The sequence below is a fragment of the Triticum dicoccoides genome, chromosome 7A, assembly GCF_002162155.2.
Source record: "Triticum dicoccoides isolate Atlit2015 ecotype Zavitan chromosome 7A, WEW_v2.0, whole genome shotgun sequence".
Classification (NCBI taxonomy): Eukaryota; Viridiplantae; Streptophyta; class Magnoliopsida; order Poales; family Poaceae; genus Triticum; species Triticum dicoccoides.
Window position 1 is genome coordinate 307,514,596 of NC_041392.1, and position 26,225 is coordinate 307,540,820.

General features: G+C 42.5%; 1 protein-coding gene across 1 annotated transcript; it reads left to right on the forward strand.

Moving 5' to 3' along the window:
• Positions 1–23,279: 23,279 nt before the first annotated feature.
• LOC119332223 (peptidyl-prolyl cis-trans isomerase CYP18-2-like) lies at positions 23,280–25,608 on the forward strand. Its single transcript, XM_037605408.1, has 6 exons — positions 23,280–23,493; positions 23,591–23,686; positions 23,792–23,853; positions 24,179–24,312; positions 25,056–25,140; positions 25,380–25,608. The coding sequence occupies exons 1-6, from the start codon at positions 23,422–23,424 to the stop codon at positions 25,423–25,425; spliced, it is 495 nt and encodes a 164-aa protein (XP_037461305.1). The 5' UTR covers positions 23,280–23,421; the 3' UTR covers positions 25,426–25,608.
• The last annotated feature ends 617 nt before the right edge of the window (positions 25,609–26,225 follow it).

A 26,225-nucleotide genomic window follows, 5' to 3' on the forward strand; every position in this document is an offset into this window, starting at 1 on the left:
TCTTATCATAAAGTTCATCCTTTCCCAAGATTGTGCAACATGTTCATGATCAAGTTGCTTAGAATTCATTATATCGTTCCTAAGGGGGATGATCTTAGAAGGAGGAAAATACTTGGAAATAAAAGCATCTTTACACTTATTACATGAATCAATACTATTTTTAGGCAAATATGGAAACCAAGTTTTGGCACGATCTCATAGGGAGAACGGAAATAGCTTCAATGTGACAATATCATTGTACACATATTTTTCCTTTTGCATATCACACAACTCAATGAAAGTATTAGATGGGATGCAGCATCTTCATTAGGACTTCCGGAAAATTGTTCTTTCATAACAAGATTCAACAAAGCGGCATTAATTTCATAAGATTCCGCACTAGTTGTGGGAGCAATGGGAGTGTTAATAAGATCATTATTGTTAGTGTTGGAAAAGTCACACGACTTGGTATTTCTTGAGACATCATGACTAAGCAAGCAATCTAGCACACAAGCAAACAAAAAGCAAATGAAAAGACTAACAGAAAGAAGGCAAATAAAAAGGAAATATTTTTGTGTTTTTCTGAGAACATTTTAGAAGTGGGGGAGAGGAAAACGAGAGGCAGTGGCAAATAATGTAAGTAGGAAAGGGTGATGTCAGGCAAGTCCTTATTATTTTTGTGTTTCCCCGGTTGATACATAATCAACCAGGGACCCAACAGCTTGCCCAGTTCTTTTTGTTTTTGAGACGGAGAAGGGTGTCAACTAGGCTGTGTGGGGCACTCTGGCCTATCTAGCCAGCCTTTTATTTTATGTTTACCACAAGACCAGCCCAGTAGTTTTTTTTCTTTCTGTAAATGGCTAGCCTAGTTTTTTGGTTCTTTTGCAGAATATCCAACCGAGGCCTACTTGCTTTTGTCAACCTTGCTGGGCTGCAAATCTCTCAAGACGAGGAGAGTTTCATTCGGCTTGCCTGGAAAATTGGCTATCATTAATGAGAAATGTGTTGTGCATTTTTAAAACACACCAAACCGACAATTAGTTTCAAAATTCTTTTTTTATTTTGAGATTTAAATTCCATTGATTTTTATGTGTGAACAATTATTTGGATTTTATATTGATATAAATTTATTTTCCAAATTAGTTTGAATGTGACTCGAAATTTTGGGATTAAAAACATCTCGGACCGCATTGAAATATGCAAAATTTTGTAGAATTTTTTACTGTGGCCACAATATGGGCTGTAATGCTAACAAAAAGAATATGGGTTCCATAAAAATCCTTAAGAATTAGCAAATGGGTTGCAAATTATTAGAAATAATGGCAGATAGGTTGTATGTTGTTTTTCATATATTTGAGCTCACTTGTGCGCCTACTATAGGTTGACGTGTATGCTTTCCTAAAAAAGGTGACATGCACGCAAGGTCGTGTCAACTTAGTCAACACACGAGAGCAGTGACTGTTGGATGTCCATCCAACAGCAGTCGTGCTTCTTCAATCTCTGCTCTTCCTGCTCTAGCCGCTCAAACCAGCGCCGGCGGGACTGCCTGCTCCCTCCTCCCGTGGACGGCGACGACAGACGAACCAGTAAACCTCATACTCCCCTCCGTGTGGGAAACAACTATTGAGTCTTCCCTGGCAACGGGAGCCCGCCAGAAGGGCCTCTGTATTTCGCGAAAAATGTTCCTCCTGCTGACAGCTCGGACCCACCAGCTATATCGTCGCACGCAAGGAAGTGTCTCCTTATTACAAAAAAAATAATACTCCCCCTGCTAGCTGGGACCCATCATATTTGGAGGCTGACTTGTGGGCCTACTAAGTTGACACGGATGGAGGGCTTTGTCAACTTAGTCAATATAAATGATTCTAGTTGCAGTAACTGTACGATGTCCATCCAAAGGCCGTCGTACTTCTTCAACCTCTGGTCTTCTTGTTCCAGCCGCCCAAACCAGCATCGGCCGTGCCGCCTACTCCTGCCTCCTGTGGCCGGCTGTGCTACCGCGCAGGCCTCACCGCCCCATCCTACTCCCTTTGCTGGCCTGGCCATACCTTTGCTCACCCAGACCTCCTATTATTCTCCAACAACAGCAGCCTCACACTGTAGCCAAACTAGTAAACCCTCGTACTCCCCTTCGCGTGGCAAAAAACTGTCGAGTCTTCCCCACCTCCGGGTCATTCCCTTCCTAGGCCTCGCCGTCGTTCACTGCCTTGGTGCTCTTGGTGCGGCTTGGTCAACGTGGTCAAGGAACAACTTACATCAGAAGAGGACTGTACATGGAGAGGCTGACAGCTAGGTCCACCGCCGCAGCAAGGAAGTGCCTCCTTATTACACGCAAAATAATGATTCCTCATCCTGACAGCGGGGACCTACTGGAAGGGCCTCTGTATATTTTCTTAGCTGTATTTTGCGAAAAAACATTTCCCCCCTGACAGCCGGGACCCACCAGCTACATCTTCGCACGCAAGGAAGTGCGTCCATATTACACGCAAAAAAATGATTCTTCCGCATGATAGCTATGACCCACCAGCTATATCTTCGCACGCAAGGAAGTGCCTCCTTATCCTCCCTGACAGTTGGGACCCACCCGGTCGAAGTGTATGTAGCATTGTTTGTCTGGTCGCGAACATGTACGTACATACTGGTCGATCGGTCTCTCTACAATGATGAACCGTGGCTGAGCAAGCAGCGACACGTGTAGTAGTAGAGCCCCCGATGTAGCAGTTTAGGCAGTCCCTTCTAAACTGTGTACATGTACGTACAACCAAATGCCAAAAAAATACGGCCAAGTACATACATACGGGCGGGGTCTCGAACGCCTACTCGCGCGTACGTACAGCCAGGGCTCGTGTACATGGAGAGGCAGCAGACGGCAGCAACGGCGTTTTGTTAATCGGCAGCCAACCGGCTGGGTCAGAATGGAGAAATTGTGTTGTGTTCATCGAGAGGAAACGGAATGTGTCATGTTCATCAGGAGCCAACCGGCTTGGACAGAACAGCCAAAACGAGGCCTGGCGTACCGCAGAACAGAGGAAACAGACTTCTGTTCAAGCTCCTACGGTCAAGGACGGGCTCGTCGGGCTCGATCACCACGATATGCAGGGCCGCAACCCAAAGGGCCACCGCGTGCTTGATCCACCGCTGGAGTCGTGAGTGTCTGAAATGCTTGCGACGGCGGCCAGCGGACCGGAGAGATGCCGATTGGTACGGGACAGATGGCTATCAAAGGAGAATGCTGAAAGTGCTCACGTGGAAGTGCGCTGCACTGTGGACAGATAGCACCTCAACGTCCAGCCGGGCCTCTTGGAACCATGTCGAACCATCAGCGACAAAGCTGAGGGTGCCGAAGTGGATCTCGTCGTTGAGTGTCAGTCCGCCGCTGGAAACCATGGTGAGGGTGGAAAAATCGCAACTACGCCAGAAGTCGTTAGACGCCTGCCCCACGGTGGGCGCCAATTGTCATGGGTGTAAGTCTGACAATAGTGTATATGGGTAAGAATTAGAGGGCACATCCTAGCTACGGTGCAGTTGTTACACTTGGACTTACGAGTTCAGGCCCCTCGGGGTGGAGGTAATAGCCCTACATCTCGGTGCTTGGGAGCTTTGATTGAGTTGAGTGTATGGATTACAAAGGATTTGTGAACCCTTGCCATGGAGCATGGGGGAGGCTTATATAGAGTGCACCTCCGCCCCATGAATGCTGCCATTACCAAGGGTTTAAACGGGGGTTTAAGGACTGTGGTTAGTGGTAACGGACATATTAATGACACTTGATGAGGGTGGATGCACGTCCTGACCGTTGTAGTTCCAAGGAGTATCCTGGCCTTCATTATCCGAGTGTTGATAGGTCTGGTCGAGTGAAGGAGGCCGGTTGAGTGGAACTCTATCCTCCGAGTGGTTAGTATCCTCCGAGTGGATTATCTGGTTGCAGAGCATCTGAATGATCGCCTGGCCCTGGGGCCCAGTATAAGGTGTATGGTGTCCTAGGGTAGGGTCTATAGGTCAGCCTGTCACCCTACCCCTAGTCCATGCCCCCATCAACGAGTGACATCATGGCGTGTTGAAACCAACATCTCGGATTACTGTGACCTATGCAACAACGAGCTGCAACCATGGATGAATGTTGGATGGTGCACACGGCGAGCTCTGATTGGAGAGGAAGAAAGCTACAACCTGTGATGGAAAAAGTTTCGACCAACGACGAGGAAAGCTGAAACTGTCGACGGTGGTGCTACAATCGACCACCGCGCACCAGGAAAAAATGTTGCGACTGGCGATGACGAAAGCTTCGACCAACAACCGAAAAAGTTGCAACTGGCATGGAAGGATGTTGTGATTGGCAACGGAAAAAACTGCAACCAGCGACTGGCATAGCTACGACCGGCGATCCCGGAAGCTGTAACTGGCAACAACGGGTGCTATGGCCGGCGATCGAGGCGCAGTGTGCCGCGAGCGCCGCCGTGCTATGAGCAGTGGCAACCTCCGCTTTATGGAAGGAGTGAGTGATGAGGGGCAGGATTAACTTTTTTATCTCTACAACTAGACAATTGCCCGTGCATTACAATGGGAATATAATCATTCTAGTAGATTAGCTTGTGACTGCGCGTCTATTATTATATTGACGCACTAAAAATCCTAGCAAGTTTTTGTATGCAATCGCCATGATTTACCTGTCATTTTATTTTTAAGCACTTATTTGGCAAGAATTTAATTACTTACCAAACAAAATGTGTTTTTTGGTAAGTTAATAAAACATGAGACAATTGGTTCTCTTTTTAGGGAGAATTGATGGGAGAAAAATTAGAGATGACAGCAAAAAACAAAGAGAAGGAAAGAGTGGGACATATATAAGAGCATCTCCAACAGGCGCACAAAAGTTTTGCGTGCTAAAATAGTCGTAGTGCCCCACTGATAGCGCTTTTTAGCGCGTGCCCAAACCTTTTTTGTGCGTGCACTATTATACAGCATCTGCTGGAGCTGTCCGGCGCCCAAAAAATCCAAATTTTAGCATGCGGATCAGTTTTTGTGCGCCTGTTGGAGATGCTCTAAGAAAGGTTAGATGAAAGAGAGGTGAAATAAGAACCTTACATTTTTAAGTAGTACAGATAGATATTAGAGGGTTATTTGTGGCTAGATTGGAGGCCAGCACAGCGACCGACGCATATTCTGCCCTTTGAGTATTGGTACAACCACACTGATTTGTGTGGAACTAAATTTATGACTTGGTGGGTAAAGCACGTACTATTGACTAGTACTGCATCCTCTATAACAATATTCTCTCTAGTTTTAAAGAGCCCACATTCGATTGAGGTCTTCAATTGGAATTAGGTCACCTGATTTTAACCGGGTCAACAATTTCTCAAAGCTCTCTTATTCAATTTATTTTATACTACACACTATGGTTGCTAAGGCTACACAATTAATTAAGGTCCTCAAATTGGAAACGGGTCACTTGATTTTGACCGGGTCAACAATTTCTCAAGGAACTTTCCTAGTCAAATTTTTTAATTCACTAGAAAGATCGTGGATGTCACCTAGAGGGGGGTGAATAGGCACTTTAAAATAATTATGGTTTAGGCTTGAACAAATATGGAATAAAACTAGCATTTAATTTGTTAAGCACAAAACCTAAAAAAACTAGGCTCACCTATGTGCACCAACAACTTATGCTAAGTAAGATAAACAACTAGGTGATAGCAAGATATATATCATGAAACATTATGTTTATCACAAAGTAAAAGTGCACAAGTAAATGGCTTGGGTAAAAGATAACCGAGGCACGTGGAGACGATAGTGTATCCCGAAGTTCACACCCTTGTGGATGCTAATCTCCGTTTGGAGCGGTGCAGAGGCACAACACTCCCCAAAAAGCCACTAGGGCCACCGTAATCTCCTCACGCCCTCGAACAATGCAAGATGGCGTGATTCCACTAAGGGACCCTTGAGGGCGGACACCGAACCCGTACAATTGGCAACCCTTGGGGGCGATCACCAAACCCATACACATTGGAAACCCTTGGAGCGGTCACCGGAACCCGTACAAATTGCTCGGGGCAATCTCCACAACTTAATTGGAGATCCCGACGCTTGCCTGGAGCTTTACACCACAATGATTGAGCTCCACAACACCACCAACCATCTAGGGCGCCCAAGCACCCAAGAGGAACAAGCTCTAGGGTACCAAGCACACCAAGAGTAATAAGCTTCTCAACTGTTCACTTCCACGTATCACCGTGAAAAACTCAAACCGATGCAACTAATGCAATAGCAAGAACACACGAAGTGGTCAAGTCCCTCACTCCCAAATCCCACCAAAGCAACGAAAGCTATGGAAGAATATGAGAGGAAGAACAAGAAGAACACCAAGAACTCCAAGATCAAGATCCATGGGGTTCCCCTCACATAGAGGAGAAAGTGATTGGTGGAAACATAGATCTAGACCTCCTCTCTCTTTTCACTCAAGAAGTAGCAAGAATCATTGGAGGGATTGAGAGATAACAAGATCGTAGAAGGTCAACAATGGGGGCAAAACACGATCTCAAAGGATAAGGTCCATCGGGGAAGAAATCCCCTTTTATAGGTGGGGGAAAATCCAACCGTTATGCCTTCAGCCCACACACAAGCGGTACTACCGCTTGGGGCATCAGTCTTAGGTGTAGCACTGAGAGAAAGCAAGTCCAAGCGTGGTAGTGCCACCGGAGCGGTACTACCACTTAGTGTCTCAGGACACAGACAACTAGCTGTAGTAGAGGGAGGGTAGGACGGTGATACGTCCATTTTGCATCATGCTTTTATATTGATATTTATTGCATTATGGGCTGCTATTACACATTATGTCACAATACTTATGCATATTCTCTCTTATTTTACAAGGTTTACATAAAGAGGGAGAATGCCGGCAGCTGGGATTCAGCGATGGAAAAGGAGCAAATATTAGAGACCTATTCTGCACAGCTCCAAAAGTCCTGAAACTTCACGGAAGCCATTTTCAGAATATATAAAAAATACTGAGCGCAAGAAGTTCACCAGGGGAGCCACACCCTGCCCACGAGGGTGGAGGGCGCGCCCTACCCCCCTGGGCGTGCCCTCTACCTCGTGGGCCCCCTGGTGGCCCTCCGATGACCATCTTCTGCTATATGGGGTCTTTCGATGAGGAAAAAAAATCATAATCCATCTTTCCGAACGAGACTCCGCCGCCACGAGGCGGAACCTTGGTGGAACCAATCTAGGGCTCTAGCGGAGCTGTTCTACCGGGGAAACTTCCCTCTGGGAGGGGGAAATCATTGCCATCGTCATCACCAATGCTCCTCTCATCGGGAGAGGGCAATCTCCATCAACATCTTCACCAGCACCATCTCCTCTCAAAACCCTAGTTCATCTCTTGTATCCAATTCTTGTGTCCAAGTCTGGGATTGGTACCTGTGGGTTGCTAGTAGTGTTAATTACTCCTTGTAGTTGATGCTAGTTGGTTTATTTGGTGGAAGATCATATGTTCAGATCCTTTATGCATATTAATACCCCTCTGATTATGAACACGAATATGCTTTGTGAGTAGTTACGTTTGTTCCTGAGGACATGGGAGAAGTCTTGCTATTAGTAGTCATGTGAATTTGGTATTCGTTTGATATTTTGATGAGATGTATGTTGTCTCTCCTCTAGTGGTGTTATGTGAACGTCGACTACATAACACTTCACCATTATTTTGGGCCTAAAGGAAGGCATTGGGAAGTAATAAGTAGATGATGGGTTGCTAGAGTGACAGAAGCTTAAACCCTAGTTTATGCATTGCTTCGTAAGGGGCTGATTTGGATCCATATGTTTCATGCTATGCTTAGGTTTACCTTAATACTTTTGTTGTAGTTTCGGATGCTTGCAATAGGGGTTAATCATAAGTGGGATGCTTGTCCAAGTAAGGACAACACCCAAGCAAACCCACATATCAGATTATCAAAGTACCGAACGCGAATCATATGAACGTGATGAAACCTAGCTTGACGATATTCCCATGTGTCCTCGGGAGCGCTTTACATCATATAAGAGTTTGTCCAGGCTTGTCCTTTGCTACAAAAAGGATTGGGCCACCTTGCTGCACTTTATTTACTTTTGTTACTTGTTGCTCGTTACCAATTATCTTATCACAAAACTATCTATTACCTATTATTTTAGTGCTTGCAGAGAGTACCTTGCTGAAAACCGCTTATCATTTCCTTCTGCTCCTCATTGGGTTCGACACTCTTACTTATCGAAAGGACTACAATAGATCCCCTATACTTGTGGGTCATCAAGACTCTTTTCTGGCGCCGTTGCCGGGGAGTGAAGCGCCTTTGGTAGGTGGAATTTGGTAAGGAAAATTTTATATAGTGTGCTAAAATTTACTGTCACTTGTTACTATGGAAAGTAATCCTCTTCACCCCGACCAGAAGAGCAAAGAGTTGCTCCTCAACCTACTGAACCTACTGAAAATGAAAATGAAAATGTCTTCTTTGAAATTCCTTCGGGTATGTTAGAAAAACTGCTAGCTAATCCTTTTGCAGGAGATGGAACAAAGCATCCTAATGAGCACCTAATATATGTTGATGAAGTTTGTGGATTATTTAAGCTTGCAGGTGTACCCGGAGATGTTATTAAGAAGAAGGTCTTCCCTTTATCTTTGAAGGGAGATGCATTGACATGGTATAGGCTATGTGATGATACGGGGTCATGGAACTGCAAATGGTTGAAATTGGAATTTCATCAGAAGTTTTATCCTATGCATCTTGTTCATCGTGATCGCAATTATATATATAATTTCTGGCCTCGCGAAGGAGAAAGCATCGCTCAAGCTTGGGGGAGGCTTAAATCAATGTTATATTCATGCCCCATTCATGAGCTCTCAAGAGAAATGATTATTCAAAAAAATTATGCTCGGCTTTCTGATAACAATCGCACCATGCTCGATACTTCTTGTGCTGGCTCTTTTATGATGAAAACTATTGAATTCAAATGGGATTTATTGGAAAGAATTAAATGCAACTCTGAAGATTGGGACCTCGACAAAGGTAAGGAGTCGGGTATGACACCTAAGTATGATTGTGTTAAATCTTTTATGGATACCGATGTTTTCCGTAAATTTAGCACTAAATATGGACTTGACTCTGAGATAGTAGCTTCTTTCTGTGAATCTTTTTGCTACTCATGTTGATCTCCCTAGGGAGAAGTGGTTTAAATATCATCCTCCCGTAGAAGTAAAAGTAGCTGCACCTATTAAAGTTGAAGAAAAGACTATCACTTATAATGATCCTATTGTTCCTACTTCTTATGTTGAGAAACCACCTTTCCCTGTTAGGATAAAGGATCATGCTAAAGCTTCAATTGTGGTTCGTAAAAGCAATATTAGAACTTATACGCCTCCTGAGCAAATTAAAGTTGACCCTAATATTGCTATTGTTAAAGATCTCTTGTTTGATAATATTTATGGGCATGTTATTCATTTTCGTGATGAGACTGCTAGAATTGCTAAACCTTGTGCTAAAGATAAACCTAGATCTTTGGTAGGCATGCCTGTTATTTCTGTTAGAATAGGAGATCATTGTTATCATGGCTTATGTGATATGGGAGCTAGTGCTAGTGCAATACCTTTTGACTTATACAAAGAAATTATGCATGACATTGCACCCGCTGAGTTAGAAGATATTGATGTCACAATTAAACTTGCCAATAGAGATACTATTTCACCAATGGGAATTATTAAAGATATTGAAGTCTTGTGTGGGAAAACTAAATATCCTGCTGATTTTCTTGTTCTTGGTTCCCCACAAGATAGCTTTTGTCCCATTATATTTGGTAGACCCTTCTTGAACACAGTTAATGCTAAGATAGATTGCAAAAAGGATGTTGTTACTATTGGTTTAGGTGATATGTATCATGAATTTAATTTCTCTAAATTTCGTAGACAACACCGTGAAGAGGAATTGGCTAGTAAAGATGAAATTATTGGTATTGCTTCTATTGCCATACCTCCTAGTGATCCTTTAGAACAATATTTGCTAGACTATGAAAATGATATGTTTATGAATGAAAGAAGGGAAATAGATGAAGTATTCTTTAAACAGGAACCCATCCTGAAACACAATTTGCCAGTTGAAATCCTAGGGGATCCTCCTCAACCCAAGGGTGATCACGTGTTTGAGCTTAAACCATTACCTAATACTCTTAAATATGCTTATCTTGATGAAAAGAAGATATATCATGTTATTATTAGTGCTAACCTTTCAGAGCATGAAGAAGAGAGATTACTGAAAACTCTGAAAAAACACCGTACTGCTATTGGATATACTCTTGATGATCTTAAGGGCATTAGTCCCACTCTGTGTCAACACAAAATATATTTGGAGGAAGATGCCAAACCAGTTCGTGATCATCAACAACAGCTGAATCCTAAGATGAAGGAAGTGGTAAGAAAGGAAATACTAAAGCTTCTTGAGGCAGGTATAATTTATCCCGTTGCTGATAGTTAGTGGGTAAGTCCTGTCCATTGTGTCCCTAAGAAGGGAGGTATTACCGTCGTTCCTAATGATAAAGATGAGTTGATCCCGCAAAGAATTATTACAGGTTATAGGATAGTAATTGATTTCCACAAATTAAATAAAGCTACTAAAAAAGATCATTACCCCTTACCTTTTATAGATCAAATGCTAGAAAGATTATCCAAACATACACATTTTTGCTTTCTAGATGGTTATTCTGGTTTCTCTCAAATACCGGTGTCAGCCAATGATCAATAAAAGACTACTTTTACTTGCCCTTTTGGTACTTTTGCTTATAGATGTATGCCTTTTGGTTTATGTAATGCACCTGCTACCTTTCAAAGATGCATGATGGCTATATTCTCTGACTTTTGTGAAAAGATTTGTGAGGTTTTCATGGATGATTTTTCCGTTTATGGATCCTCTTTTGATGATTGCTTAAGCAACCTTGACCGAGTTTTGCAGAGATGTGAAGGAACTAATCTTGTCTTGAATTGGGAAAAGTGCTACTTTATGGTTAACGAAGGTATTGTCTTGGGGCATAAAGTTTCTGAAAGAGGTATTGAGGTTGATAAAGCCAAAGTTGATGCTATTGAAAAGATGCCATGCCCCAAGGACATCAAAGGTATAAGAAGTTTCCTTGGTCATGCCGGTTTTTATAGGAGGTTCATTAAGGACTTCTCAAAAAATTCTCGGCCTCTGACTAATTTATTACAAAAAGATATACCATTTGTCTTTCATGATGATTGTGTAGAAGCATTTGAAATACTTAAGAAAGCATTGATCTCTGCACCTATTGTTCAGCCACCTGATTGGAATTTACCTTTTGAAATTATGTGTGATGCTAGTGATTATGTTGTAGGTGATGTTCTAGGGCAAAGAGTTGATAAGAAATTAAATGTTATTCATTATGCTAGTAAAACTCTAGACAATGCTCAGAGAAATTATGCTACTACTGAAAAAGAATTCTTAGCAATTGTATTTGCTTGTGATAAGTTCAGACCTTATATTGTTGATTCTAAAGTAACCATTCACACTGATCATGCTGCTATTAAATATCTTATGGAAAAGAAAGATGCTAAACCTAGACTTATTAGATGGGTTCTCTTGCTACAAGAATTTGATTTGCATATTGTTGATAGAAAAGGAGCTGAGAACCCCGTTGCAGACAACTTGTCTAGGTTAGAAAATGTTCTTGATGACCCACTACCTATTGATGATAGCTTTCCTGATGAACAATTAAATGTCATAAATGCTTCTCGTACTGCTCCATGGTATGATGATTATGCTAATTACATTGTTGCCAAATTTATACCACCTAGTTTCACATACCAGCAAAAGAAAAAGTTCTTCTATGATTTGATACATTACTTTTGGGATGACGCACATCTTTATAAATAAGGAGTAGATGGTGTTATTAGATGTTGTGTACCTGAGCATGAACAGGAACAGATCCTACACAAGTTTCACTCTGAAGCTTATGGAGGACACCATGCTGGAGACAGAACTGCACACAAGGTATTGCAATTCGGTTTTTATTGGCCTACTCTCTTCAAGGATGCCCGTAAGTTTGTTGTATCTTGTGATGAATGTCAAAGAATTGGTAATATTAGTAGACATCAAGAAATTCCTATGAATTATTCACTTGTTATTGAACCATTTGATGTTTAGGGATTTGATTATATGGGACCTTTTCCTGCCTCCAATGGATACACACACATTTTAGTTGCTGTTGATTACATTACTAAGTGGGTAGAAGCTATTCCAACTATTAGTGTTGATCATAACACCTCTATTAAGATGCTTAAAGAAGTTATTTTTCCAAGGTTTGGAGTCCCTACATATTTAATGATTGATGGTGGTTCACATTTTATTCATGGTGCTTTCCGTAAAATGCTTGCTAAGTATGATGTTAATCATAGAATTGCATCTCCTTATCACCCACAGTCTAGTGGTCAAGTAGAATTGAGTAATAGAGAACTCAAATTAATTTTGCAAAAGACTGTTAATAGATCTAGAAAGAATTGGTCCAAGAAACCCGATGATGCATTATGGGCCTATAGAACTGCATATAAAAAATCCTATGGGTATGTCTCCGTATAAAATGGTTTATGGAAAAGCATGTCACTTACCTCTCGAACTAGAACATAAGGCTTATTGGGATATTAAAGAGCTTAACTATGATTTCAAACTTGTCGGCGAGAAGAGGTTATTTGGCATTAGCTCACTTGATGAATGGAGAACCCAAGCCTACGAAAATGCCAAGTTGTTTAAAGAAAAATTCAAAAGATGGCATGACAAAAGAATACAAAAGTGTGAGTTTAATGTAGGTGATTATGTATTATTATACAACTCTCGTTTAAGATTTTTTGTAGGAAAACTTCTCTCTAAATGGGAAGGTCCTTACGTTATCGAGGAGGTCTATCGTTCCGGTGCCATAAAAGCAACAACTTCGAAGGCACAAATCCGAAGGTGGTGAACGGTCAAAGAATTAAACATTATATCTCAGGTAATCCTATAAATGTTGAAACCAATGTTATTGAAACCGTAACCCCGGAGGAATACATAAGGGACACTTTCCGAAATGTTTCCGACTCCGAAAAGGAATAGGTATGTGGTACGGTAAGTAAACCGACTCCAAAACAGTTCTAATGGCAATTTTCTTCCGTTTTGTAATATTTAGAAAAATAGAAAAATAAGAAGCAGTCCGGGAAGGCTCCACGAGGGTGGAGGGTGCGCTCTACCCCCTGGGCGTGCCCCCTACGTCGTGGGCACCTCGTGTGCTTTCCGGACTCCATTTTCTTACACGTTACGTATTCTGGTCGGTAAAAAATCATTATATAACCTCCCGAAGGTTTTGACCATCGTATCACGCAAAAATCTCCTGTCTTTGTTTCGAGCTGTTTTTCTGACAGATCCAGGTCGTCGTGTCGTCTTCAAGTGCCCCCAAGGACCAGTTCTTCGAGAAGGTCATCAACCCCTACCTTGCGGAAGTGCTGCAACACCCTCAAACCATTGAGATGCGTGAGGGGTTGTTGCACATCCGCGATGTTGAGGGACCAAGGAAGACCGGAAGCATAGAGGCAAGGCTCGAGGCATTGGAGCAAGAAGTTTTCAAGTGTCAGGAGATGGTGGAGTGTGGACTCGATTCTAATCACATTATGATCACGGAGTTCACCAACAACCACAAGTTGGACGTCAAGGACATTGGGGAGGCCATCTTCAAGCTTCATGAGAAAATCGAGCACCTCCAAGCCCAGATCTATGACCTGCAAAATCAAAAATGTGAGTATGAATATAGATTCAAGAGGATGAGTTTAGCTGCAGATTTGAGGTTTCAGGAGACTCAATCATCCTTCTATGATGGTGACCCTATGCCTTGGAAGAAGGATGACAAGCCTACGCCATCAACAAAACCACCAACTTCTTCACCAACAAAGGAGACATAATCGCATGGGTATGGGCACTCCCCTTGGCAACTGCCAAGCTTGGGGGAGTGCCCCGGTATCGTATCACATTCTATCTTTACCGTTTTTCTTAGTTCAATCCTTTTGATAATATCTTGATCTAGCAGAATAAAGTTTTAGTATGATCTAGTTGTGAGTTTTGCTTTATGATCCTTCTATGTAATCGAGTCTGTGAGCTATATATAATAAAGATTAGTGTTGAGTCAAGAGCTTGATTATTTTGCCATGATCTTGAGGGAATAAAAGAAAAGAGAAAGAATAAAAAGGAAACAAAGAGATCATATGGATCTTATGGAGAGTAATGAGCTCACATATAAAGAGTATGATGAATAAAAGTTGTTGAGAGTTGACAAACATAGTTTTGGTCATCGTTGCAATTAATAGGACGTAATAAAGAAAGAGAGGTCTTCACATATAAATATACTATCTTGGACATCTTTTATGATTGTGAGCACTCATTAAAATATGACATGCTAAAGAGTTGATGTTGGACAAGGAAGACAATGTAATGGGTTCTGTTTTCTTACATCTGAGATAAATTATATTGTCATGGATCATCCAACATGATTGAGCTTGCCTACCCCCCTCATGCTAGCCAAATTCTTTGCACCAAGTAGAGATACTACTTGTGCTTCCAAACACCCTTAAACCAGTTTTGCCATGAGAGTCCACCATACCTACCTATGGATTGAGTAAGATCCTCCAAGTAAGTTGTGATCGGTGCAAGCAATAAAAATTGCTCTCTAAATATGTATGACTTATTAGTGTGGGAGAAAATAAGCTTTATACGATCGTGTGATATGGAAGAAATAAAAGTGACGGACTGCATAATAAAGGTCCATATCACAAGCGGCAATATAAAGTGACATTCTTTCGCATTAAGATTTTGTGCATCCAACCATAAAAGCGCATGACAACCTCTGCTTCCCTCTGCGAAGGGCCTATCTTTTACTTTTATCTCCTACCTTACATAAGAGTCATGGTGATCTTCACCCTTCCTTTTTAAATTTTATCTTTTGGCAAGCACAACATGTTGGGAAGATCCTGGTATATATGGCTAATTGGATGTGAGTTTTCATGAACTATTATTGTTGACATTACCCTTGAGGTAAAACGTTGGGAGGCAAAACTATAAGCCCCTATCTTTCTCTGTGTCCGATTAAAACTCCATACCCATAAGTATTGCGTGAGTGTTAGCAATTATGAAAGACTATATGATAGTTGAGTATGTGGACTTGCTGAAAAGCTCTTATATTGACTGTTTCCTATGTTATGATAAATTGCAATTGCTCCGATGACTGAGATTATAGTTTGTTAGCTTTCAATGAAGTTTATGATTCATACTTGGAATTGTGATTGAATTGTTACTCTAGCATAAGAGATCATATGACAAGAATTATATAAGTTGTTGTTCTAAGAATGATCATGATGCCCTCATGTCCGTATTTTATTTTTATCGACACCTCTATCTCTAAACATGTGGACATATTTTTCGATTTCGGCTTTCGTTTGAGGACAAGCGAGGTCTAAGCTTGGGGGAGTTGATACGTCCATTTTGCATCATGCTTTTATAACGATATTTATTGCATTATGGGCTGCTATTACACATTATGTCACAATACTTATGCCTATTATCTCTTATTTTACAAGGTTTACATAAAGAGGGAGAATGCCGGCAGCTGGGATTCAGGGCTGGAAAAGGAGCAAATATTAGAGACCTATTTTGCATAGCTCCAAAAGCCCTGAAACTTCACTGAAGCCATTTTCAGAATATATAAAAAATACTAAGCGCAAGAAGTTCACCAGGGGGGCACACCCTGCCCACGAGGGTGGGGGCGCGCCCTACACCCCTAGGCGCACCCCCTACCTCGTGGGCCCCCTGGTGGCCCTTCGATGACCATCTTCTTCTATATGGAGTCTTTCGATGAGGAAAAAAAATCATAATCCATCTTTCCGGACAAGACTCCGCCGCCACGAGGCGGAACCTTGGCGGAACCAATCTAGGGCTCTGGCGGAGCTGTTCTACCAGGGAAACTTCCCTCCGGGAGGGGGAAATCATCGCCATCGTCATCACCAACGCTCCTCTCACCGGGAGAGGGAAATCTCCATCAACATCTTCACCAGCACCATCTCCTCTCAAAACCCTAGTTCATCTCTTGTATCCAATTCTTGTCTCCAAGTCTGGGATTGGTACCTGTGGGTTGCTACTAGGGTTAATTACTCCTTGTAGTTGATGCTAGTTGGTTTATTTGGTGGAAGATCATATGTTCAGATCCTTTATGCATATTAATACCCCTCTGATTATGAACACGAATATGCTTTGTGAGTAGTTATGTTTGTTCCTGAGGACATGGGAGAAGTCTTGCTATTAGTAGTCATGTGAATTTGGTATTCGTTCGATATTTTGATGAGATGTATGTCGTCTCTCCTCTAGTGGTGTTATGTGAACATCGACTACATAACACTTCACCATTATTTTGGGCCTAGAGGAAGGCATTGGGAAGTAATAAGTAGATATTGGTTGCTAGAGTGACAGAAGCTTAAACCCTAGTTTATGTGTTGCTTCGTAAGGGGCTGATTTGGATCCATATGTTTCATGCTATGGTTAGATTTACCTTAATACTTTTGTTGTAGTTGCGGATGCTTGCAATAGAGGTTAATCATAAGTGGGATGCTTTTTCAAGTAAGGACAACACCCAAGCACCGGTCCACCCACATATCAGATTATCAAAGTACCGAACGCAAATCATATGAACATGATGAAACCTAGCTGACGATATTCCCATGTGTCCTCGGGAGCGCTTTACATCATATAAGAGTTTGTCCAGGCTTGTCCTTTTCTACAAAAAGGATTGGGCCACCTTGCTGCACTTTATTTACTTTTGTTACTTGTTGCTCGTTACCAATTATCTTATCACAAAACTATCTGTTACCTATTATTTCAGTGCTAGCAGAGAGTACCTTGCTGAAAACCGCTTATCATTTCCTTCTGCTCCTCGTTGGGTTCGACACTCTTACTTATCGAAAGGACTACGATAGATCCCCTATACTTGTGTGTCATCAGACGGCAGTGCCACATAAAGCGGTACTACCGCGCCCTACTACCGCTCTACTACCATGGAGGCTGCGAGGGACTACAAAAGCAAGAATGCGGTAGTGGAGATAGAATGCGCGCAGTACCACACAAGTGGTACTATCGCTCGATCTCAACGGTACTACCTCTTATATTCCCAGGGCTACAACAAGAGTTGCGGTAGTGGGGCAGAAGTGTGAGCCGTAGTGTTGCTTGAGCGGTACTACCGCTCACCACTACTTTCCTACTACCGCTGAAGCACAAAAGAGTCCAGTAGCCCTAATACAAGCGGTAGTGCTACGGCACTGGAATCACGAAAATACCGCTACCCAAGGCGGTACTACTGCTAGCGAGCTTCAAAATAGCCCAAGCAAAACAGATGGATGCAGGAAAACCAGAACTACCATAACTTCTGCAAATGAGCTCTGAATAGAGCAAACTCAACCTGGTTGGATAGATGACAACAAGTACTACCTAATAGCAAGAAGTGGTAAGGGAGATATGCCTATGATATAGAGATGTGAAACCTCTATGAATGAAGAACTGGCATAAACTCCAACATTGAAAACATCATAGAAGATGTATACGAACTTCGTTTTCGATGAACTCGAGCTTGTCACGAAGATGACCACGAGCTTAAAAACTCACACAGAGGAAAGCCAAACAAGAACCAAGAAAGATGATGCAAGGATGCAATGTGAGCTCTCTACGAATGATACGGTCAAGCTACTCACTCAAGAGCCCCCCTTGATAGTACGACAATCGATCCTATAACCCGGTCTCCCAATTACCACGATGAGACCGGTAAAATAGAAAACCTATCAAGGGTAAACCTTTTCCTTGCACAAAGTCCACTTGATCTAGAGGATGACAATCTTGACTTCCTCAAATTGGACCACCTTTCTTGATTGCGTTGGCTCGGTGAAGACTAGTGGATTGCTTCCCCATACTCCACTATGGGTGAGCCACTCTTCAGCACATCTTCACAATTCCATTGTCACCACAATGGACGGAAAGCTTCAAGGACATGATCTCTTCATGATGCCCCACTTGAACTTGCACACCGCAACCTAAACCCACATAGAACTCTCACGTAGACCATGGATTAGTACACAAAGTGTAATGTACAATGCTTACCATACCATGGGATCACTTGACCCCTTTCAGTACATCTTCTATGCTTTGCGTGTTGGTCAATTTGATTCACTCTTTGACTTGGTCTTGATCAACCTTGTATCATGTCTTCTACATGACCAATCTTTGGATAATTCCTTGAATAGCACATTGGTCGTCTCTTAAACTCCTTGAAACCAATACATGGACTTTAAGAAATGCCCATGGACAAATCCTTCAAATATAACTCAAGGCAACCATTAGTCCATAGAGAATGTCATCAATTACCAAAACCACACATGGGGCACCATGCTCTTTCAACTATGTTCTCTAATGTTGAAACTCCTTCATTTAATTGAGATCTTAAATTTTGAATCTGGTTTACGATTTTGAGCCGCCCAACAATTTTCCAAATAAGCAACCGGCCTATAAAAACATATCAATCCCGTTCACCTTTCCATCACCTAGAAAAAAGAAGTGCCACCATGTGATGTTGTAGCACCAATGTGCAACCATCGGCATAAAAAAAATTTCCACATAAATATAGATTGATTAGCGGATACCACATAATCACACCACGAACGGTCGACCAAATCACTACATTATAAATAAAATAAAACACACTACATCATCTCCCCCACCCGGCAAACTAAATATTCCATCAGTTTAAAAATGTAAGGGGTATTAGTTTTTTTGGAAAGTTAATTTTCTATAACTTTGACCAAGTTCAGAGCAAAAAACACTGACATTCACAATATTAAACAAACAAGTATGGAAATTCATTCCATGATGAATCTAATCATACTGATTTGATATTATTGATTTTGATATATTTCTCTACAAATTTGATCAAACTTAAAATGTTTGACTTTCCAAAAAAAGTAATTCGCCTTATATTTTGAAACAGGGCGGGTATTTAAAAACAACAGCAACACAAATGGCGTAGCAAAGCATGCCCAACCCTTCTAGTGTAGGACTATCCTTGAAGAGAAGATCCATCCCAAACTTTTACCATGCTCACCCTGGAACCATACTATGTGGAGGTATGAACCTAATACGTGTTTACTGGGTGGGCTAGAAATCCAAATTGTGTTGTTGGTCTGAACTTGCAGTGAACAACCGACCCTTTGATCCAAATTAATTATTGCAACTCTGGTACAAGTTATATTAGAGCTGAATTGGAGGGAGTAGTAATTTTAACAACACTATGTAAAATGAACAACCTAGCAGTATGACATGAAATTCGATTGCAAAATGCGTAGGAAAAATGAAGTAAAACAAGGAGAAGAGATAACTGCCCCGCACCAGGTTGGGTGTTGGGGCCGTAGTCGACGATGACTGCACCGAACATCGCGTCCGGTGAACTATCCTCTCCAACCTTGGGTCCACCAACGCCATTGATCATAAATCCAAAGTTGCTTGGCGACTGAAAGAGCCAATGGACAAGAGTGTCTAAGACTTATAATAAGTCTTTTTGTCGCCACTTATAATAGCCTTTTATAATACTCCCTGCAATCCATTATAAGTGTCGTGGTTTTAGTTAAAATTTGAACTAAAATCACAATACTAATTATGGATCGAAGGTAGTTGTTTTTTAGGGGTGAAACCAAACTTTATTCATTAAATACCATAGTTTGTGGGATATAGAATGGATCATGCGGTTGAATCAACCACACATGATGCCCCTGGCCTAAAGATAGAGAAATCTAGGTAAGCTATGAGCTTTACCGATTGCCACCTGTCCTTCAAACATAAAATTACAAGTATAGTTGTTGCCCTGGTTCTAATTTCAGAGATGACCGAGCCATACCGGCCTCGACTATTCTTTCCAATATCGCTTACCACCTGTTTAGCATCAGAGGCAATTGCGAAGCTTTGAAGGCCTCAATCTTTTGCCAGAGACAAGCCTTCACGGCACGTGATAGCTTGTAATGTAGAGGCTTTTTATAGTCCCAATATGACAAGGGGGAGCTTCCCAAATAATTTCCAAACTGGTCTCGGAACACTACACTACAGCAACGGAGCCCCTCATATTTGTGTTTGAAATGCGAGCATCGACATGGATTTTTGCAAACCCTGTCGGAGGAGCCCTTTGTCGGGTGGTCCTTCCTATCGCAGTTGAGTCACATGTCTGTTAGCGATCATTGACCCCAACTCCTTAGGGAAAGTACAATAACAGACTTGTTACTGGCTCACATGTCAAATTTTCCTATGTGAAACAGAAAGACATGGCAGACTAAGGCGTAGTCTAGTGGTGGGAAGGGGTTGATGCCTTCCCACCCACCCAGGTTCAAGGCATGGTACTTGCAAATTGGGTTTGTTGCACCAATTATACTGTAGGGGTCTCCCTTACGGTCTTTCTTTCAAAAAAAGAGAAAGACATGAAAAAGTAAGGGGAGTGGACACACATGCAAGAGCCTAGCTATAGACATGCTCCTAGGCAGATACAGTAAATATGAGGACAGAGAGAGAAGATGGGAAAAGTACTAGTTTTATAGCCAACCATTGTATGGGTCAGTATAAGTGATGACTATAGATGACATGACAACATCATATTGCTAGCAGTTGGCTGTGCTATTAACAATGCTCTTAAGGTTTCAAGCTCCGGGATGGACCGTTCAACGAATGAATGAGTCGTGTGGGGACCTATGCACCTTGTATAATAGGTTTTCTTTAGCGGTAATGGATAACTTTATTGATCAATCAAAATGTTTAATCAAATACAAACCGGATCATGGAGGTGCATCAAGCCACAAGTGGCGAACCTCATATGAAGAAAGTCAAAATTCGGCCAAACTATGTGCTTTCTTGTTACTCTCCTTACCTTCACAAATAAACTCACATTTTCTAAACAAATGTAAATTCTCTTTAATCTCTCTAATAATTGGGTTATGTCTACCTTCAGAATTAGTCCTAATATCTTGAACTACCTACTAGTAGTCACATGGAATAATGATGTCATCCCGCAACAGATCAATGGCCAAAGCCTGAGCTTCACGGCAAACCATGGCTTGCAGATATGTCGAGTCTATGGCTCTCGGGAAAAGAACAACTAAAGATCCAATATATAAGCCATCATGGTTGTGACAAACTATTGAAACAACATCAGTCTTGCCACTCCGAGAGAGGCCACCGTCGACTTTGATCATTGCTATCCCTGAAGGTGGAGGATTCCATGTCTGTTGTTGCCTTGGAGCTCGAACTGTGGCCAGGCCTTCTCACGCAGGGACCTTTAGACTACCCATCTCATAAATAAAGCGTTCAACAAAAAGATGAGTTGCAAAGGGACTTTGGAAGACCCCCTCATGGATTGATTTTCTTCTTGCTGTCCCTATGGCCTAGAGTGTAAGACATCAAACATGGAAAGCAACCACTATTTGGCATTAGGTTCACTCGCTACTATCAGGTGTTCTGCAAGGTCCTCATCGACCAACATCCATACACATCTTTCCATTGTGCACTCAAGTAGCGAATGACGACACGAGTCTCTAGCACCACAAACTTGACAACAATTAGACTGTGACATCTTCCTGTGGTGTCGAACATCCTCAAAAGGCAATGAGTGCTTAGCTAGCCTCCACAAAAAGTTTGAAGCTTCTTTGGAACATCCACATTCCATAACTTACTCCACGGTTTGGAATCTGTAACATGATCAGAGGAAGATGCACGGCCTTCTAGCCAATCCTCCCGTCTTTTCTTCGTTGTGACTAGCATACGATACGCCAACCTTACGGTAAAATTTCCATTGTTTTCAAAGTTCCATGCCCAAAAGTCCTCAACCTTCCTTGTGCAAAGAGGTATGCTCATAATTGTAACTGCATCAAAGGGTAAGAACGTTTGCTCAATCACATCAAGCCTCCATATAGCACCCGTACTATCAATGAGCTCACTGACATAAGTTGGCGGTACAGCCGAAATACAAGCAATATGTATCATATTTTTCATCCCTGGGAATCCAATTATGAGCCCAAATTCTCGAACTCACCATCACTGATCCTTCTAATCAAACCTTGGCCAAGAACATCTCTTCCTTCAAGCACCGAGCGTCAAATTTGAGAAGGGTGGTTGCCCAGCTCTGCTGGAATAATAGTGCCAGATGGAAATTAAATAGCTTTAAGCATTTTTTTCAACAAAAGATCAGGAAACTGAAGTATGCGTTGTGACTGCCTAGCTAAGAGAGCTAAGTTGAACAACTTGAAATCTTTGAAACCCAATTCTCCCATACAGTTCGGTTGTGTCATGCCTTCCTAAAAAACCATGCTGGTTTATGTTGTCCTGCTTTACTTTCCCACCAGAATTGCCAGATTATTTTATTAGCAGTAGCGGAGCGTGACCAACAATAGGGGGGGGACAAAATTCAAAATAAAAGCAAAATACATATGAAAACAAGTGCGGCTCACATGAAAATACGCGCCAATCAAATACATTTTGCTTCTTGATTCCTTTGGTAGGTCCATGCATATGTGGCACAAAGTAGTTGGGCCGACGTCCGTGCGACGGATGGAAGCCCAAGCCGAGAAAGAAAATAAGGGAATTGGGCGGATGACTTAGAAATTAAATCGCCATAGATGGAGGCGCATCACGAAGAGATGACGTTGAATTATAGGGAAAATAAGAGACGAACGTCCCAATAAGTGTATGTTTTAGCTTATCGCACGAGTTGTTGCCGAGGGTTTTCACCTAGAGAGCTTTACATATGTGAAGCTTCACGATACAAAAGTCGATCAAGCTAGCTATGCACGTACTCTCCAATTCAATCAAGTACATGATAAGCTGGGGCACTGGACTAGAACAATCTGTATACATTGTTGAAAAGTTTGCACTTTGGAAGAGGGGGGGGGGGGGCAGAGCCCGGAATTGTCCCCGAGAGGCTCCGCCTCTGTTTATTAGGGTGGTCACACAAAACTCTTGGTAACTTAAAACATGACTTGAAGAAAACTACATCGCCTGTGCCACAGATTTGACCAATATCTTCTTAGCTGACGAGAAATTTTTCTCAATCCATCCTTTTACTTTGCTCTATTTTTTTTTAGTAATAGGTTTACTAGAAGAAGAAGAAGAAGAAGAAGACGACTCGTATTGGGCCGGGGCTTCGAGTTTTTCCCCTTTTGCAACGAACGCCTTTTTAGCTGGGCTCTTGAAGCTTTGCGGTCTCTTGGTAGGCCGGACCCAGTACTTGTTCTCCATCGTGCCGCCAGTCCACTCGCCGCCGCCGTCCCCCTCTGGCTCCCTTTCCCTTTGTCGCGCCGCCGCCACCGTCTCTTGTCTCGCCTGTCGCCACCTCAAGATGTGGGGCGGCGACGACGGAGGGACTCCGGAGGTCACCCTGGAGACCTCCATGGGCGCCTTCACCGTCGAGGTACGGGAAGCCGGAAATTTCTCTTCCCTTCTTCTTCTTCGTGTTGCTGGTGCTGACAGTTGGGTCGATTTTGTTGCTACGTGCTCCAACCCGGCAGATGTACCACAAGCACGCGCCCAAGACCTGCAGGAACTTCGTCGAGCTCGCGCGCCGCAAATACTACGACAACGTCGTCTTCCACCGCATCATCAAGGTCCGTACTCACTTTCCCTCCATGCTCCCTTCTCGTCTGGCACGCAATTCTCTACGCCTGCTCCGTTGGGCGAGCGGTGTTCCTCATCAGGTGGTGTTGATGCAGGATTTCATCGTGCAAGGTGGGGATCCTAGTGGAACAGGCAGGGGCGGCGAATCCATCTACGGGTGAGTTACCAAATCCATCCCATCTTAAATAGCTTTGTCTTTCTTCTCGGGTCGAGGCTATTCAAGTGTCACCCTAGGCTAGAGGAAGCTCGTTAATGCTGTTTACCGTTTAATCTGGATAAGGCTGTGTTACAAATTAGCAATTGTGTAGGAATATCTCGGTCGCTGTTATACATAGCATTGTTTTCGGCCTGCCGGAGTTTGTTGCTTGGCAAGAAGCTAAATATGTGTATTGTCCATCAGCCATAGGTTGGCAGTGTGAGGGTTGATTCGTTGATGTTTGGATCCTAAGGTTGACATATGGACATTGTTGCTGTCTTTGCAGAGCAAAATTTGAGGACGAGATAAGGCCAGATCTGAAGCACACCGGGGCTGGGATTCTATCAATGGCAAACGCTGGTCCGAATACAAACGGGAGCCAGTTCTTCATCACTCTTGCACCTTGTCAATCACTGGATGGTGAGACTAGCATTTCAAAACTCCGCCCTATGTTGTTGTTCTTGCCTGTTTGCTTTATTGGACCAGGGTTTGGGTTTTCCCCATGCCCATGAATTCGTTCCACACATGGATTCGTCGATAGCATTTTTCTGGTTCACCTGGAAGCTTGGAAATGATAAGTGCCACACGTCAGGTGCATGGCACTCCGGCCCTGACGTTTTTCGATGGCAATTCCAGTCACGCAAGGATGGCAAATTCCAGTGACACACGGCAAGTTTCTGTTAAAAATAAACTGAAGCACGCAAGTTGCCATGCTTGCCAACTAAAGTTGCCATCCTCACGTAACTAAACTTGCCATAAAAAGCGTTCGGAGTTGCCATGTGCTTGTACCTGATGTTCGACACTTATCAGGGTCCTTTATTTAACAGATTGATTAATTGGATCTCATAATGATTACAGAGAAGTGGAACTAAGATGGCTTGATATTTAAGAGCATTTTGGAGAATTACTTTATTGTTCAAGCTTAACTCATATTGTCCTTGAAATATGGGACCAGCATAGCCATGTTTTCCTCGTCATTGCCAATCCTAGGAAATTTTACTAGCCAGGATCGGAAATATGAAATATGGTCACATCTGAATTGGACATCATAGATTGTGCCACCTTACCGTTTTTCTTCTTCCTTGCGGGAATTGTCCATGTTGAGCTTTGCATCATCACATTGTTCTTGCATGCCAATGAACTAACGTAATTTAATGTTCCAGGTAAGCACACAATTTTTGGGAGAGTATCCAGAGGAATGGAAATTGTTAAGCGCCTTGGAAGCATTCAGACCGACAAAAATGATAGGTAACACTTCAACTATATCCATATGTTTACATGACCACACCAGGCAGCGAACCCCATGCACACTAGGGCTTGCCGTATATCTATCTATTATCGTTTGTGTAAATGCAAAGGCACATGATCTCTCATCTCAATTCATCTATGGTGTCCAGTATTAACCATGGGATCGAGATTTGAAAGTTTCCATGGAAACCGATGTTGTTGAAGTGTTGGATCTAACTCGGATTTATTACTTTGTCCAGGCCCATCCATGAAGTGAAAATCCTGCGGACTGTTGTTAAAGATTGAAGCACGGCTGTTGTCATGGAACTCTTAATCTTTGGTTGTAGCTGTTTCACATGAGCATGTATTCCCAGTTTGACTGGGAGGTCTTGTAATGTCAACTTGTACTTTGGTGTTCCTTTTTTTAACGATGAATCTTGCTTGCATATGATCATTTGACGAGTACCAAAAAAAATATGATTAGTTATCTTTGCTGTGCATCGTGCGATATTATACTTTGCTAAACCATTCCTCCACAGCAGGTTAAGCCGACACTGTTTTACTTGGGAAACGACAGATTTTACTAGTGCCATTTGTCAGTTCCCTTATCTGAAGAAATGGAGCTCCCTGTTTCCGTGTTTCGGATGGTTTTCGAGCCATTGATTGGTTATCCTGCGGCTCTCATGTTACAATAACAGTTTGCCGGCATGATGCCATCTCGCTCGTTGATTCTTCATCGGACAGTATGGAGAAGCTCCCGCGTCGTTGTTCACTTTCGGGCACCTCTCTGTTTGCTTTTCACCCGCTCATCCGTAATGGCTATAAAGCCTCTCCTTCTCTCCATTTCGGGTTATGCTTATGTAAATTGGGTTGTAAACCCTGGCTATCGGAGGTATGCTACGGCCTCTGGTTGAATTTATCCTGATCATTTGTTGAATTCAGCTTAAATTTAGAGAAAGTGCGGGTCTAGGCCTGAAAATTGCGACCAGAGTCAGTGGAACTTCGGAGGTGGCGTGAATCTGGAGTGTTGTGGGGTATGGGATCTCTCGTAAAATCCCTCCTCGAGCTCGGATTCTGACGATGGCGTGGTTGTTGGTGGCGTCCGG